The sequence below is a fragment of the Pituophis catenifer genome, unplaced genomic scaffold (genome assembly GCF_029215685.1).
Source record: "Pituophis catenifer annectens isolate HBS135680 unplaced genomic scaffold, rPitCat1.0.hap2 SCAF_1, whole genome shotgun sequence".
Taxonomy (NCBI): Eukaryota; Metazoa; Chordata; class Lepidosauria; order Squamata; family Colubridae; genus Pituophis; species Pituophis catenifer.
The window spans coordinates 267985139-268003947 of NW_027256881.1; the positions used below are offsets into that span (position 1 = coordinate 267985139).

An 18809-nucleotide genomic window follows, 5' to 3' on the forward strand; every position below is an offset into this window, starting at 1 on the left:
AGGCACTGCTACCACAAACCAAACCGTGATGTAGTTTGTTAAAATGCTCTCAATCGTGCCTCTGTAAAAAGTGGCCAGGACAGAAGGAGAAATATGTGCTCTCCTCATACAATGCAGGAAATGCAAACGCTAGTTTGATATTTCACTAAAGATAACGTATGAAGAGACGAAGTCAGATTATTAGGACAAAGGTGTTGGGACCTCAAATATAGTGGTTGTTTGATAGGATACCAAAAAAGATTAAATACAGACTGTACAAAAACTTTGTGAAAAATAAGTCTCTTATCATTTTGAGTTGAACTTTGGTTATTTTCCAATTATTGTAAAATGTGACCCTTGTAGAGTTGAAGATTATCCACTCAATTTGCCATTTCATTTACATTCATCCACACAATGCTTAGTCGCAAATGTAGTAAGTTCAGCAAGTTTTGCAACTGAGAAATTAGCTTTTTATTTAAAATTCTGTAGACCAGCTTTCAATTCAATATCATTTATCTTTGGATTTTATAACTTATTATAAGTTATAAAATCCAAAGATAAATGATATCTTTGTCCATTTAAAACAGCTTGAAGGCCTGCATTTATTAAAATGTCTCATTAAGCCTTACCCCCTGTGGTGTCCTCAAAGGGGCACACATTCACCAGTGGAATGAGAAAGACTCTGAAATGCATTTTGGCTAACTAAATGAAGATATGTAAGTGTAGAAACCATTCCATCCAAATTTAAATTTGCTTAAGCCCACCAATACTAAACTGCCACACTGTACATAGCTGAATTCACTAGAAATGAAAGGATTAGGAATATCATTTCAGACTGTGGACTGGTTTTTTTAAAAATTCCCAATCTAAACTTGCCATTACCTTTTTCATCACATTTTGTTTAATATAAAAGCAATAAAAACAGCAATGTCATTTCAAGTAATGTATAACTAGGACGACGTCCCTCAACATATATTAAGTAGCAAATTCATTATTCACTGTCCCATAGGAATGACTTCCTATTGACAGGCATGGCAGACAACAGATTGTGTAAAGTTGTATAGAATAAGCAGCCTCCAAATGCAATTTCCTTGATCTGCAAATATTTACCTATATGAGTTTAACAAACTTAGTATTTGCACACCCATGCTTGGTCTTAGTAAAACTTTAATGGAAGACACTTTCTTTACATGGCAACTGTGAATAGATAGGGATATGCACAAACCACTTTGTGCTTCACAGGCCTAACACGGTAAGCAACAGAATCTAAAGGTGACGATGACAGTTCTATTCTTCCTTCTCAAAAGAGAAGTAGTAGGAAAGAAGAATTTATGATGTAGCAAATTTACTTATTGCTTAGTTACATAACACATTATTTTCCTGTCTACCCCAATAAAACCCATGGCCTCTGTGAAACTTTTCAGATTTTATCCGCTTGTCTTAATCAGCAATTGAAACAATGCAAAACAGTGTACATTGAACTCAGTGACCGTGTATAATTGTGATTGTCTTCTTTCACAGCTTATTACCCTTGTACTCTTTCCACTCTTTCTTTGAATCATTGGTAATATCCAAATAATCCAAAAATCAAAAGTGTCTGGGTGGCTATCAGTAAAAATAAAATGGCATAGAAATGACTAAAACCTTTAGTCGAGAATATGTGTCATATGAGTTGAAATACTGGAATTCTGTGCACTACGACCCCAACTTTAACAAAACCTTAGGAAAAATAAAGTACAAAATGGGATGAATGCAGCAGAATTCACACTGGTATTAAGATCCTTGTTTCTGTGTTGCTTAAGCGTGCATGGCCAATTCTTTTTTAAAAAGCTAATGTTTCCTTGTGAAATGTTATATACATGTTGTTGTTAGTTGTGAAGTCATGTCCGACCCATCGTGACACCATGGACAACTTTCCTCTGGCCTTCCTGTCTTCTACCATCTCCCGGAGATCATTTACGTTCACGCCGACTGCTTCAGTGACTCCATCCAGCCACCTCATTCTCTGTCATCCCGTTCTTCTTTTACCCTCAATCTTTCCCAGCATTAGGCTCTTCTCCAGTAAATCCTTCCTTCTCATTAGGTGGCCAAAGTTTCATCTTCAGGATCTGGCCTCTTAAAAAGCAGTCAGACTGACTGCTCTAAGACTGACCGGTTTGATCGTCTTGCAAGCCAAGGGACTCACAGGAGTCTTCTCCAGCACTATAGTTCAAAGGCCTCAATTATGTAACGCTCAGACTTCCTTATGGTTATGTACATAGATGGTGTCATTTATCAATTAAAAATCTCTTTTAAATTGAACTCAACTACCCATTCATATGTGGGATATTTATTGGCAGCACTGTAGCAATGATTATTATATTTTACAATATTCTGTTAAATAGGCTAGACTAGAAAGTCAAACAACTTCCTGGAAAATGATCACTTTTGCACTCAGTGCCAAGAAAACTATATGGATATATTTATGTAGTTACCAGTATAAGAGGTCAATTTAAGGGCATCTTTATCTTAATCTCTATAACTTTTACTGGAGGTATTTAGGATTGACTCAGGGATCTTGTAGTTAAGATTCATTGCTCTATCATGGAGCTTTCTTCAAGTAATGCTGTATCCAAATACAGTAACAGGTAGGAAGGCTTCCTCCTCCAATGCAATTGATAGAGGAAAATTTTGATTTATGCTGCAATTTAATCCATGTTTTCTTAATAATGAATCTTGCTGCATTGGGAAGCACTTATGTTCAAATCAGTTAATTAGTATGAACATTAGAACTTAAGACTTATAAATGCCATTCTTTAATTCCACTTGTTTACATTCTGTAACATTTACAGGTATGAAATGGACCTTCATTGGGACTATAATTGTAGATAACTGAAGAGAATGATATAACTTTTCCCCTTCTAAGCTGTGACATAAACTTAATAAAATGGTCAGAGCTGCAACTCTTTTGAAATCTTGATTATGTTGACAAATTATAATGGTGCAATTATCTTTGAAATATTTTCTCTGTATCATTTGGTGAACAGGAACTCTGTACAAATGTAGACTGGAAGAGAAGGACATCTGAGGTTACTGCTGGTTTTCTCTTTTGAACATAAACTACTAGAAGCCACTGTTCATCTCCTTATTGCTCTGCAGGACTCAGGCCATAACTTACATGTCCGAACAAAGCAGCTGGCAGGAAAAGAAAAGGGCATCCAGCATTCCAGCAGACTGTTTTCTTCTCAAACCAAGAAAATAGTTTCTGGCACTAACTAGATTGTAGATCTTGTTATAGAAAGTGTTTGGCGCCACAAAAAAAAAAAAAAAAAAAAAAGAGAGATACTTTTGCACTGTCATAAAAAAACTCTGTTCTTGTAAAAAAAACAGAAGTCTAAGTCAATATCTCATCCTAATGTGTCCAGCATCTATTTCCATAAAGGAGAGAAAAGATGGCATTGAGTAGCACGTGATAATTTGTCCATAATTTAGTTATATAGATGTAAATTCTTATCATAATATTGATATTAGTGACCTGTGTCCCAAAAGTGCTTTTTCAAAAGGCCATTGGACTTTCTTGTTATTTTTTTCCTCTTGAATACATTTCACTTCTCATCTAAGAAGCTTCTTAAATTCTGGCTGAATGGTTGGTTGTTAGCTCTCCGAGACTCCTTGAGGCCACTTGGGCGTGTATCTGTACCCTCAGGGTCACTGAATCGGAATGTAAATGGGAGTGGAACCTTTTTGGGATTGCTGAAAAGACTGTGTTGTAGACAGAAAATAGGTGATGTTCTATTCCACCCCACTCTGTGGAGAGAAGGCTGTTCAATTTTAATATAGATGGCCTCTTTGACTAGATTTTAGAGGTCCTCAAAAAGGACCACTGGTTTGAAAGAGGTCATGTATATTAAAATTGAAAAGCCTTCTCTCAATAGAATCGGAGGGATATGACACCACCCATTTCCTGCATACAACATACAGTCCTTTCAGCAGCCCCAAGGTTTCACTCCTATTTACATTCCGATTTAGGTGACCCCCAAGGGTAACAGATAAACCCCATGTGGCCTCAAGGACTCTCAGAGAGCTAAGGGCTGATCTTCAGAGTGCTGACAGCCAGATGACTGCTAAGGAATGATTTCCCCGTCATTCAGCCAGAACGAAACAAGTTTCTTGGATAAGAAGTGAACTATTTTTAAGGAAAAAAACCAACCAACCAAGAAAGTCCAGTTGTCTTTTAAAAAACATCTTTGGGACAACTATGACCTGGATGATCGAGAATCTCCATAGACTTCTGGTACAGATACTAACGGTGGAGTATCTAGCTTCCCTTCTCCCCCTAAGATTACTTTTTCTTTGAAAACTACTTAAACATTATTTAAAATAGGGGGCAGCTTAACTATAGGTCTATTCCCCGTAAATGAAAATCCTCAGGCACCCTCTTCTAATAAAGGGATATTTTTAGACAGTAAAGCTTACAAGAGTCCATGTCATAGTAACAAGGAAATACTTTCAGAATGATGAATGTCTTCTGCTCAGTAGTTTTTGAGAACTTATCCTCAACAGCTTTCAGGCAACAGGTTAGGGAAGTTGTACACATCAGTGACAAAAACGCCATTCAGTTTCCATCTTGTAGAATTGTTGTTCTTGTTTTTTTTTTTCAAATTTCAGACAGTCTTTTGTTATTTAAAATGTGATTGCAGTCAGTTTTAGTTTTTGACTGAGCTGTCCTTGAAATGTACATGAGCTACATATTATCATTCAAAATCGTTATAATCCTTTAGAAATATGGACTCTATACATAAATCAAACAAATAATATTTTCCTTCTCATTGAGAGAATATAACTGGACACCTGGGAAAGATGCAGAGTGGGAAAGCTAGAAGGCGGCTCTGGATTGAGGCTATTTTAAATGGTATTTAGAATAACACTGGACAAATACTATTTCAAGTTGCAGGTTCAGAAAGGATGCGGTTAGAGAATGAAGTGTGTAATTTAGGGACACCAGATAACAATAGTAAAGAAGCAGAGAGAAGACAAGGAGAGGGGTCGAAAAGCAACACTTGTGGTTAGAGAAAGAAGAAATTCAACCGTGTTTCCTGCTTTCTTCTGCCTTAACTGTTTTGAAATGAGTTTGGGGGAGGTAAATTCTGAGGGCAAACCAGGGCAGAAAATACCAGGCCAAGGTTTCTTTTCTTTGCACTCTCGGTGTAATGTTTAAGGTTCATAATGGCACACGCAGAAGTTTCTCATTTATTAATCTAGGATTATAGTAAGAAAACTCTGAAAGAAAAAAACCACACACCCTAAAGGCCCTCTCCTTGCCTTTATGAAAAGCGCAAGCACCTCTCAGCGGATGTTACAGTAAAATTAAAAAAAAAAAAAGCAACCTAAATTTAATCGGTTTATAAGGTCTGGTGAGAGAAAAGACGGGGAGAACCCGGGAGGGAGGGAGGGGAGACATTCCTTGCTTAAACTCTTTGCCTTTCCAATGAATGCACAAAAAGAGGGAGGAAAGCCGGGATTAGGAACCCTTGCTAAAACCCAACAGTTGCAGGCCAGCCGCTTGCGCTCGGTTTTCGGGAGGGCCGCGTGCCGCGCAGAGCAACTCTTTCCACCCCGCCCCCAGCCACGAGGTGCTTTCCAGCCCCGGCTGCCTCGGGGAGAGCGCGCAGCGTTGAGTCAAAGCCGTTTGGAGCCTGGATGAAATATTAGCGGCAATTGTGCTTACTCATAAGTAGTAGCCCTTTATCTCCTCCTCCACCTCCTCCTCCTCCTTTCTTTTTCTTTTTTTAAATACCGTGTCATTTGTGTTCCAACAGGGGTGTGACTTCGGATTCTGCTCCCCTCCCTGTTTAGGTCACTCATTACTTCAGGCGCGCTTCACATTGGAATAGAAGTGATAGCAAAACTTCAGACGCCGGCTTTCTGGACAGGTTTATTTGTGTAAGCTGCGAGAGGAAACTCCTTCGTCTTTGGGTGCAAGATTTGGAAGCGGGAGCAATGGCCAAGTTCTGGTTGTGTGCAGCCGTTGGATTTTACGCGTTGCTGCATGTTTGTGCAGCCCGAATGGGTAAGTGACGGGTGAATGGAACTCTTATCAGGAACTGAGCTGGGTTAGAAGAAAATGGGTTATTAGGAGAATAAGACTTCTTCTGCTTGCCAGTGAATCGAGTCGTTAACATTGCTTAATCCCAGTGGCGTTTTATTGTTGGGTTGTCCATGTATGGTTTGTCCATGTGCGTTTTTCCCCCTTTGGAGAGCTGTGTCGGTTGTTGGGCGCGCGTACAGAGACATCCGAAAAGTTAGCCCCGAACGGCAGAAACAAGGGAACGGTAAAGTTTGACAGAAGTTTTGCGCATCTGGTGTACATTCAGCAGTGGTTAAGGCACTTAGGGATTCATTTTTCCCCCCTTCGTTATGCAAAGCAGATGGGAGACGGAGAAGGAGAGGGAGAGAGAGCGCACAAACCCTCCTAGTTTGGACTTGGGTCTCTGCAGTGATGGGAAGCCAATTGTTCACATAGGAGATGCACAAAGCATTGTACCTCCAACGTAATGAAAACCGAACAGCGTTCGTTTGCTTCCAGACTAGACTGCTGCGATCTGGAAGCAGATTTTTTAAGCCCAGTTGGCAGGAAAAGAGTAGTTTTTTTCAACTTCATCCTACTCTCTCTAGTACCCCCCCCCTTTCGCCCTTTCTAGTCGTTCCGTGAATAATAAAATGAAATGCTTGTTTGGGAATGAAAGTGGTTTATGTGTTTTTTTTAAAAATCACATGCCCCAAATGTCAAAATGCTCTTAAAGTTTGATGTGATACAGAGCCATAAAAAGTTGCAGTGGAATAACTGTGCCTTTAACAGAGACTCATTGTTAATAGTAATTGCCCAGAGCTGTTTTGAAGGGAATCTATTATCCTTTCACCCTTATTTCTTCTCCCTTTACTCAGCACCCCATATCTGTTCCTGGGGGCTGACAAAACACTTTTAACAACTGTGGCCTCCTCACTACTCTTATATTATTTGAACAAGAAGAAATGAATTAGGGAATAGTTGCTTGGCGGATTTGTAAATGGGTGTGTCAAACTGCACATTTCTCAATAAATTTTGGAATCATCAGGATAAAATATCCAGGAAACCATGCACAAATATTTCTCTAATGATTGTTATGAGTTTAATTAAACTATGAGTTTAATTGAAATAAAATCAAGATGTTGAGTATGTCTTTTTAAGGCAGTGGGAGGTGATCCTTATCTGTGTGAGATATTATGTTTTACAATACATGTAACATGTAAATAACATATTTCCAGTTTACTATCCACACTCAACTAATACCTTATTTTATGAACTGCCAAATCTTTGATTGATAAGGACAGCTTGCTATTAGTCTTGGTGCAATCTTTTGTAAGAAAGATGGAAGGGCAGCTCCCGTCCCCCATGTATATTCCATTTCTTGGTAAGGTTAAGGAAGAAAAAGATTTCATGTACATCATAAGAAAACTTTATATAACGTTTTAAGCTGATAGGCAGTGCAGTACATTCCAGGGCAGTTTTTTGGGTGGAAATGGCTGCGTAACTATGGATTATTCCTTCCCTATGTTCTGGGATGGCAATAGACTAGGAAATAGAAATAGGCAATAGAATCCCTTCACTGGGAAGTAAGGCTGAATAAAGTATAGTATCATGATTTGTGATGCACATGTTCATTGACTAGTGAATAGTTTTGTAGGTTTCAAAATCCTACAAAACTTTCTATTCAGAAGCCAACATAGTACCAGAAATTCTTGTATAACAAATGCAAGACATGCCTCTCCCAAGCCACTCTCAACCTACCGGTAGTGGGAAGTAAATAAAAGGATTTTCCAGAGGCTAGATGACATCTTTCCAGCATTTATATTGCTTCCTTGATAGGCACATTAATGGTTTATAGAATTCTAATCCCGATATTGTTTGTTATGGGCCAATAAAATTTCACTAAGAAATCCTGCTTACCCAAAAAGCTTTACTAAGTAGCCTTGGGCACATTACTTTCTGTAAATTTAATCTATGCTATAGGAGGCTGTTGTAGATTCACCACCCCTATATTTACATGAGTTATCCTAAAATGAGTGGATTATAATATGACAATCATACTGTAAAAAAACTATATACATTTATATCATCAAATCAGAATTTTAGAAATATTTGAAGATGCCAGCGATTGCAAAGCTCTTGCCCTGTCATAGAGGATAATAGCTATATGATGTAGGTATTGTCCAAATTTCAGAAAGTCAGTCTAGTAAAGTATAGCCACACGGATCATATCTTCCAGTCCTCCATTCTCAGTATTTGTTGGAACATAATGTGGTGAATTCAGGTCCATGTATGATGATGAATCTCCAATACTTACTTTAAGATCTTTTCCGATAAGCTATTTAAGTTGACAGTTGAAGTTGACGTTGCCTCAACTTCCGTGAATGTTGGTCGGGTAGGGGCATAACATGTTTCTTAGCTTCTCTTTCACTTTATTTCTCTATGAAGTTATATCTTCCATTTCCTGAAATGTTTGATGTGTTTGAGCCAGAACTCAACAAAACTTAATTTTACATTTTCCTTTAGATTTTTATGTGCAATTACTTGATCCACTTTGTACTGTTAGCATATAATTTAAGGTCTTATGGTCTTTCACAACTTGGGACAAGGTATCTAAGGGACTGCATATATATATATATAATTATTAATGGGATTAACCCATTAGGTGACAGTGATAGCTAGCTAATGGCAAAAAGACCTTCTGGTGGTAGTAGTGCACTTACAAAGCACTTTTTCCAAAGCAATTACTCTCAATCATATCTCCTATCATTTTATACCAGAAGATCTACTTTTATTTCTGCTTCAATACATAATTTTTTGCAGTGGTGAAATCTAAAATTTGTTACTACTGGTTCTGTGGGCGTGGCTTGGTAGTGGGGGTAATATGATGGGCGTGGCCAATTTTTTAAAAACTTTTAAAATCATTTTTTCTACAACCTCTTCGGTGAAGAGGTTGTAAAAAAATGCTTTCAAAAGGCTCTGACAATCCCAGGTGAGTTGCCTGATCGTCAGAGGGTTTTTTTCTTTTAAATGCCTCTGATGATCGGGCAACTCAGATTGGATCGTAAGAGACATTTAATAGAAAAAAAAGGGTTTTTTTCTTTTAAAAGCCTTTGACGATCCCAGCTGAGCCGCAAGATCATCAGAGGCTTTTTTTTTATTTTTAAAAGCATTTTTTTCAGCCAAAGTGGTTGTAGAAAAAATGCTTTTAAAAGAAAAAAAAGCCTCTGATGACTGTTCGGCTCAGCTGGGCATGGGGGGGCAGGGATTTTTGCTACCAGTTCTCCGAACCACCCGCCTCCTTCGCTACCGGATCGGGTGATCCGGTCCGAACCAGGAGCATTTCACCCCTGTTTTTTTGTTCTCTGGTTGTTTTTCTGCCTCTTTTATATGTTTTTGGACAGCTTTAACATATTATTTGTATTTTGATCTTATTTATGTGCCTTGTCCCATAGAAATTTGACCATAACTGGGAGAGCTAAAACACTCAGTACCCTCTAATATCTTAGAAAGGAAAATGATATTGAAGGGGTCAGTGTCCCAAGTCAGCTTGATTTTCCAAAGCTTTTCCTCAATATGCAGAGCTACTTAACTTAATGTATAGCTTCTATACGTTGTAGTTGTGTTTCTATGATAGGTAAAGTTGAAATCCCTTTTCAGATGAAATCAGGGGTCCTGACAGGGGTAAAAGAAGTGAGAACATCTAGGTCAGTTTGTGCTCAGTGAACAATAGGTAATGAGGAAGCCCCTTCAGCATCTTCAACAGAGGTCTGAGGCTAGTTTGCTTAAAGGCCTCCAGCAAAGTAGAATTCGTCAATTTCTGTGGCATTTTGTTCAATTACATTTCACAGATGTAGGAATTTTTCTGTAATGTTTAACCAGAATTTATTCTTGCAATTTCTACCTAGTGTTTTGAGCTCTGTTTTAGGAACAATAGAACAATTCTGTTGCATCTTTTGCATGTCATGTTTTTAGTTATATAAATACAACTATTGACCTTCTGGCATTCATCTGAATGCATTAAGGCTTGAAACAGATTTGACCTCCAAGTGTTTTAAAGCAGGCTTCAAAACACCTACAAGCAGATGTGAGCATAATCCTTCTTCAGACTTTATGGCTGAATGTATGCAGTTTGCAGAGCTGCCTTCATGGCACCATTTTACAAGCCCTCACGTGTTCAGGCTATAATCCAGCAGGCTAAATTTACTGGCTTTTTCAAGTGTTTCCGTTAGAACTTGTTATCCAGCCCCCACACCTTCCTGGTTGCTTTTCTGTGATGTGCTTCAGTATGTTTAGTATTCTTAAAACATGTTGTCTAGGCTGAGCTTTTTATTTGCAAAAAATAAGTGTGAAAATACACTGAAATGAAATATTTTTCATTTTATTTCAGTTGAATATTGTTTTGGTTTTGGCCTACCTTCTCAGAAATCCTCAGAAATTTAATACAACTCAAATCCAAAGATAAAGTGTGAGACTATTATAGAAGTTAACTGTGGGTTCTGAAAAGGAAGGCAGGATGTGATAAATGTTTCTGAAGCAGAGTCAAGAAATACGAGAAAAACATGGAAAGTGAATGAAGAAAGGAGTAAAGATCCTCAGAGAGCAATGTAACATATGAGCTTGGTTATTTGTCATAAACAAATGGAAAAGAGAAAATAACAGAATAAAATGTATCATCATGTCACTTTATCAGTAAAATATATAGCATACACAAGAATAGAAATCCAGATCAGATATAGCTTTCAAGTTAGCAGTTCCAGAGTTAGGTAATAGCAGAAGAAAAATACTTGAATTTTAGAAATTTAAAATACTAGGATTATGAGTCCAATATAGTGAATAAATGAGAAGGGTTAATGTCCCTATTATCAAGGAATAGAGATCCAGTAGTCATTCTAAACAATTGCAAAGGATATTTCAAGATCACAGCCATTTGAATACTGATTTAAATGAAAAGGAAAATTAGGATATGTTCCATTATTTTCTATAAGATAGTATAAACCTCAGATTCAAACATTTAATCAATTTATCTTTTGAATTAGTTCTAACAAAACATAATATATGCTTAAATTATAGTCTGGATTTTTTTCTTCCCATTTCTGAATATATTTCATAAATCACCATATCAAAATATGATAAAGGAAACAAATGTGAATATTTCAAATCTCTTACTCATTAATATTTGTCTTTTTTTCTAATGAGTTCTAGTTCAATAAAGAATGTGGCAAGAAAAATAGTTGCTTTAAGTTGGAAAACAATATATTGTCAGGATAGATGAGCTCTATGAGATATTTTAAATACCAAGTATCTGGGTAACTGGTAAACAGAAAAACAAAGCAAAGAGGTGCTTAGAGAAGGGGTGTCAAACTTGCGGGCCACGGGACAGATGCATAACGCGCTGGCTACACGCACCCCTGGTTTAGGAAGGGAAAAAAAGTCACAATACGTCACATGATGACAACATGACACCATGAGTTTGACATCCCTGGTTTAGAGGGATGAATTGTAATATAATTCTGAAATATGTGAGGATATTTTTTTTACTAAGGCCAATTTATTTCCAGTGGATTCATTTTTGACATTTTGATTATACACTACTAGACAAACATTTTCAAAGTTACAGCTCATGCAAAGAATAGCAGGATTAAGCATAGTTTTCACAGTTTATAAATACTATAAATAGAATTTCTTAAGCATCATTCTATAATATTTCTTGTCTCAGACCTTTCTCTCTTGAGGGAGGTGGGGCAAAGGTTGCTGTACTTCTCATGCAACGTTTTCTATGTGGTATTAACATTTTCTGTTATAAAGGTAGTTAAATAACTTTAAAAACCAAATGTTTTTAAACAATTATAAATTATACCTGTTCTTTAGATTGTTTCATCTGTTTCAAAAGAGAGAAAATGTTGAGAAGCAGAGAAGAAATTTAAGCATTCATTTGAAACAATAATACAGTTGTACATGTTTTAAAAGAAGAGCCAGCCTATTTTTAGGCTTTTTCATGAGCCTGAAAAAATGAGAGATTGCATTAAAATTCGCATCAATCCCTAAGGGACCCCGCAAAGCAGGGGCCGAGGGTCAGACCTCTTGTTCTCAATCAACAATGACTGGAAATGGCTTTGAAAAAAAGGAGACAAACCAGGACAATACTGTGCCTCCCACCTCCAGTTCCCAAAGCTCTTCCAGAATACCGTGATCAATGGTATAGAAAGCCACTGAGAAGTTAACCAGATCAAGGATGGGAACACCCCCCCCCCCCCATGTCCTTTCCACCAGAGATCATCAAAATCAATGCCATTTCCATTTCATATCCAGACTTGAATCCCAACTGAAAGGGATCCAGATAATCTGTTTTCTTCAGGATCCTCTGGAGCTGCAGCACAACCACCTTCTCAACAACCTTTCCCGGAAAGGGAAGATTGGAGATCGGATGTAAACTGTCTGTCAGAGTGGAATCTAGGAATGGTTTCTTAAGAAGGGGACAAACCAGGGGTGAAATGTAAAATTTGTTACTACTGGTTCTGTGGGCGTGGCTTGGTAGTGGTGGGTAATGTGACTGGGTGGGCGTGGCCAACTTTTTTAAAAAAAACTTTTCAAAGCATTTTTTCTAATGCTTTGAAAAGCCTCTGCCGATCAGGCAACTCAGCTGGGATCATCAGAGAGGCTTTTTAAAGCATTTTTTTTTACCACCTCTTCGGCCAAGAGGTTGTAGAAAAAAATGCTTTGAAAAGCCTCTGACGATCCCAGCTGAGCCACGCGATCATCAGAGGCTTTTTTTTACTTTTAAAAGCATTTTTTCGTCAGAAGAAGTAGAAAAAATGCTTTTAAAAGTAAAAAAAAAAAAAGCCTCTGATGATCTTGCGGCTCAGCTGGGCATGGTGGGGGGGGTGCAGGGATTTTTGCTACCGGTTCTCTGAACCACCCGCTGCCATCGCTACCGGATCGGGCAATCCGGTCTGAACCGGGAGCATTTCACCCCTGGGACAAACCTCCTGCACATCATCTCCAGGAAGCTTTTATAAACCAGGGGGAATGCAGATCTAAAACACATGGCTGAGCTCATATTCCTTAGGATCCTGTCCTTTTCCTCAGGACCAACAGGGTCAAACCATTCCCAAATAACTGACCAAACACCTGTCCCAGGTGTTTCTACCAGACCAATGGCCCCACTGACATTCAACTGGAAATGAATCTGAATGATTTTGTCTGCTGGAAAGTTAGTAAATTCCTCCAGTGCGTTCCTGAAGGTAGACTTCCAAGTCCTCCTTTCCCAGAAAGAATTGGGTCGGTTACCCTGAAGAGGGCCACCAAGCGATTGTCAGTAGATACAGTTTATGCAGAGAAGTACAACATGAGCATTTAAGAAGTACAACACAAGCATTTAAGAAATTCAACATAAGCATTTTAAAGCAACATAAGTTTACCACTAGAGAATGTGGAACATAGGTTTAAACTTTAAAATGTCTGAAGCATTAACAAGCAGGCCCACTGATATGAATGAAGTTTACTCCCTTAAAAGAGGAGACAATTAGGGAGACAATTAGGGCAAATTAACTAGAAGCAATGAATCTTGAGCCTATTTAAAAGGCCTCAAACATGGAAGTTTCATCAAACTCCTAGTATTTTCCTATTCCAGATGAATGTCAGGAAAATACCCTTTCCAGTTTTAATGTTTCATTAGAAACATAATAATAGGGTTGTGCATGCTTCAAAACGAGCCTGCTTGAACTGGCAGTTGGACTTTTTGCTAACACTGATGATGGACAGTATCCTTCAGCCACTGTGTCTGAAGTATAGCTGGCAAGTGTGGTCGGGTGACATGACACACAACTCTTTCTCCCAATACTTGAGTGTTCTTCCCTTCATCTGCCTTGTCTTGAGAGTCATCACTGAGAGTTCTACTTATAATATCCAAAACAATATCTTAACTAAATATAGAAAGAAAAGCAAATTATGAGAAATTATGTCATTTGAAAAGTTTGTCTAATTCCCACTATCGCCCTCTATAATAATTGAAGTTTTAAAACTATCTTTAAAATCAGCCTACAGGTAGTCTTCGATTTACAACCATTTGTTTATGGCTGTTTGAAGTTACAATGGCACTGAAAAAAGCGAATTATTTTTCACATAACTATTGTAGTATCCCCATGGTCACATATCAAAATACAGATGCATGGCAACTGGTATGTATTTATGATAGTTGCAGTGGCCCAGGGTTATGTGATCGCCTTTTGTGACCTTCTGATAAGCAAAGTCAGTGGGGAAGCCAGATTTATCCAACAACCATATTACTATGTTAATTACAGTGATTCGCTTAAGAACTGTGACAAGAAGGGCATAAAATGGGGCAAAATTCAGTTAACTGTCTTGCTTAGCAAAAGAAATGTTTGGCTCAATTGTGGTCATAAGTCAAGGTTAACTTCTGTGCATTTAGCAATATTATCCTTATCTGAATTTAACCAGTGGTGAAACAATTTAGGGTAATCTGCCTTCTCAGGTAGGATCAAAACTGGCTTTTTTGCCTAAACTCATAAAAGATAGTCTTTATCAGTGCTACCTGCACTATGTCCTATGCCAATTTATTATATCAAACCAGGATATCTTCCTGTTCCAGTATTAAGCAGAACTTTTGTCTTTTGGAGAATTCTTTATCCAGTTAATCACCTAATCAAGTAGCAGTAACTAACCAATTTGAGAATAAGAGAGCATCTAGAACACAGGTCCCCAACCCCTCCACGCCGCAGCCTACTACTCGGCCTTAAGCAGTTTGGAACTGGTCCGCAGAAGTAGTGGATGAGTGTGTGCGTCTTGTGCCCGCCGTTCATGCAGAACCATCCCCCTCCCCCCGCCTTGCCAGAAAGCTTGGGAAACTGATCTAGAAGTTCTAGAGCTACATTATTATTGCCAACTAAATAGATACATGGATTCATTTTCAGAAGTTGTATTCAACTCAAGGAAGTCATTTTCCCTTTTATTTATCTGTATCTGAATTGTTTATTTGAGCATAAGGTAGTAATAAACCAGAGATCAAAGAATACTATCATGTCTTTACAATGGATCCCAGCGACCTTTTTTTTTTAATTTCACATCTTTTTGTTTTCCTGGCAACCATTATTGGGAGAGGTTTTAGCAGTGTAGTGCTAAGTTCACAGTTTAAAAGGCAATTAGGAAAGTTCAAGGTACTATGGATTGTTTGGTCATTGGCTCTTAGAAAGATAATGTATTACAGCCTGCAAAATTTCCATAACGGCTTACATCCTCTGCTGTAATAGAACTTCTGTGCAGAAACAGAAAAGGTGTGTATTTCACAAGCCATACAGATAGTCTTTGACTTTGTTTAGTGACCATTAGAAGCTAAAGCAGTGCTGAATGAAGGGACTTGCAACCTGAAGTTGCAAGCCATTGCAACGTCTCTGGGGTCACATGAGCAAAGTTCAGGCTCTTGGCAGCCCATCCACACTTAAACTGTATGACTGAAGGGTTGCTTCAACTTCTCCCACACAGGGTTCTGGTTCTGCAAGGCAAATACTCTGGTGAAAATACCATAAAAAAACAGCAGTGGTTCAGCTTCTCCAGCGAAATGCTTAGTGCATGTGACTCCCCAGCCCAGTAGAACAACACAAATAAGAATGCCAACAAATGGGGAGGGCTGGAAGCAGTTTTGCCCTGTGGGAAAATGCCGGAGGCTGGCTCACGGAGCACTATAGGAGTCAAATCTGCATTCAAGTGCAACCTTTTTAGGGACCGGTGCTCTTCCATTGGACCATGAAACAAAGAAGATGGGAGATCCCCTTGCTCTGCTATCCTGGAAAAAAAATCTAACAGGCAACTGGGAAGAGAGATGATGAAGCACAGGGAGGGCTGGGATGAAAAAATCAAATCAAATTTGCTCAATGGATTCCTTCATTGTAATTCCTAGACAATGTAGCTTTTGGCATACCAAGGCTCTGGGGCTGCCTGCCGCCCCACAATGCATGGTGATTGATCAAAAGGGCAGAAATGGGTAGTGGGGGGACATAGGCAGATGGAGACAGCTGGAGGCAGTTCTTGTTGTGGCCCGCCAGCTGCCAGCAGAGCTGGTGGCAGACTCGGACGATTAGGAGGTTGGGGAGGAACTTGGGCCAGTTCTGGAGTCTGGCTTAGCATATGCCCAGAGCTGTTAGGAGAGAAGAACAATTGAGGATAAGGAGTCAACTCGGGAAGAAAGGCACATGTGGATGCTGAATGGCTCTTCCCTGGCTAGGGAATAAATAGAAGGAAAGGGGAGTGGTGGTCGTAGGAGACAACAGTTTGGATTTCTGTAGATTTGACTCATCATGTTTTGTGCCACAGAAACTGCTTGCCAGAACTTAATTTGCAGCTTTTTGGCTCAGAACTCACGGCCTAGCAATTATCTTAAGGAACTGATAAGGTCTGTTAATGCAGTTAACTCTTTGAAGGACTATTGCCTGGACTTTTCTGCGTGTGAATGCTATTAATTCACAGGAGATAAATAAAGAGGCTTTTCCTGATGAGTCTGTTTTTTGTTTCTGCTAAGGCTGGGTCAGAACAGCCCTTTACCTTACTGAAGCTTTGAGGCTGGGAGAGACTAAACCCAGAATGGCTTCGGTTTGGGTGGGCACTCACTGAATGGGGTCTATGACAATTCGCCATGGCCATCTTGCTATGACAAACTTGCCACGGCCAATTTACCACGGCCAACTCGCCTTGGCCATCTCGCCACAGGACAATTCACTGCTGGACAAGAGTTACATTAATATCAAAGAAATGGTGGAATAAAATAATTAAAGAAAGGATAGCAATCACACTTATACTGCTTCACAGTGCTTTATAGCCCTCTCTAAGCGGTTTACAGAGTCAGCATATTGCTCCCAACAATTTGGGCCCTCATTTTACCCACTTCGGAAGAATGGAAGGCTGAGTCAACCTTGAGCCTGCTGAGATTTGAACTGCCAAATTGCAGGCAGTCAGCAGAAGTAGCATGCAGTACTGCACTCTAACCACCGTGCCACTATGGCTCAAGGATGCAAAAGGAGAGACAGAATAAAATGTGAATGGCAAAAATTAAAATTTTTATTTATTTTAAATAATTAAATATAATAGTTAAATTGTCCCACAATGAGTTGTCTAACAGTGAGTTGGCCGTGGTGAGTTGTCCCATTCCCCGAATGTCCCATGATTCTTAGTTGACAATTGAAATGAGAAGTGCCGAAATAGATGCTGTAAATAATTATGGTCACGTGACATCTTGCTTTACAGCAGCATTGACTTACAACAGCAGTCCCATTTTCAATTGTAGTTGTAAGTCAAAGTTACCTGTATTCATTTACTTACCATATGTACACCCTCTTAGGAAAAGGTTTATTAGGAAGCCAAAAGTGGTTGTAGCTATTCTGTGTGGTTTTTTTTTTTTAAATTTGATTTATATGCCGCCCTTCTCCAGAGACTCAGGGCGGCTTACAATGTGTTAAGCAATAGCCTTCATACTTTTGTATATTTATACAAAGTCAGCTTATTGCCCCCACAAACTGGGTCCTCATTTAACCTACCTTAGAAAGGATGGAAGGCTGAGTCAACCTTGAGCCTGGTGAGATTCGAACTTACAGTAATTGCAGACAGCTGGTGTTAATCACAATGCTTTTAGTCTGCTGAGCTACCAGGCCCGTCTTTTCACACACCATATGAAATAATAATTGTAAATAGCCATCTATATGCAGGTTTAGTCTTTTTCTGATTCAGAAATGCTTTTTGTTACTCTTTTTGTTATGAATATGAATAGTCTTTTACATTTCCTTAACCAACATCTTGCTCTATAGAGAATTTTTTAAAAAAACTTTATTGAGCATAGGTCACCTTCTATAGTATTTCATTTGAAACCATATGACCTTTCTTACGAGATTCCACTATAAATTTCCAACAAACATCCTCTGGGCTGTAAAAACTTGGCAAACAGCCTGTGTTTTTTCAGTTGATTTGCACATAGAATCCCAGTTGCAAAGCACAGAATGCCAAATCTGACGGCTTGTCTTCCCTGATTGTCAAACCACAATCAAGCTTTCTTGTAGTGATGAGTTGGCTGTACCATCAGTAGCAGTTGGCTGTGAATTCCTTGCTTCTGCTTTTGATGACCCCACCCTCAGCATGAAAGGAATGTTTGGAAGTCAATTAAATGGAGTAGAACAAAAGGAATGAAAAGATCAGAGAAAAGGAAAAAGGGGAATAAGCAAAGTAGTGTCTTGAAATGCTTTCTTCATTGCATGGATATTCCAATTAATTATAAATACATTTATACAACTTTTTTTAAAACTCATATTTGGTGTTAACTTTTATTCAGAAGGGAACACGTTTCCAAAACATGTAAAAGCAAATAGGATTTGGTTGTGTTTCATAAGTTTAAGCATGTTGCAGTGCTTACCTCAACCCACAACACAATGGAACTTCTATTGCTTTGGTCGAATACTTTACCATTGCCAGCTTATTTTATATTTTCTTCTGTTTTGTTTGTTAAGATGCTTAATTCTAAATAGTACTGTGGTGCTATGCAACCAAAGAGAAATTCCTTAAGATGTCATTGATTTGGGTGAGAAAAGTTAGCTCATATTTAAATTTAAACAACTGAAATCCAACAGACTTTAAACCTGCTTAATATTGTCTGAATCATGTTCAGTAGCAATAGGAATAGAACTTTGACTTATATACCCTGTTGCCCCGAAAATAAGACCTCCCCGGATAATAAGACCAATTGGGCTTTTGAACACATGTGTTAAAATAAGCCTCCCCTGAAAAT

General features: G+C 38.6%; 1 protein-coding gene across 1 annotated transcript in view; it reads left to right on the forward strand.

Moving 5' to 3' along the window:
- Positions 1–5854: 5854 nt before the first annotated feature.
- Positions 5855–18809, forward strand: part of CD44 (CD44 molecule (IN blood group)) — an 87168-nt gene continuing 74213 nt past the window's right edge. The window contains exon 1 of the mRNA XM_070935725.1: positions 5855–6028. Within this exon, the coding sequence (XP_070791826.1) occupies positions 5959–6028 (70 nt within the window). The 5' untranslated portion in view covers positions 5855–5958. The remainder of the gene's footprint in view (positions 6029–18809) is intronic.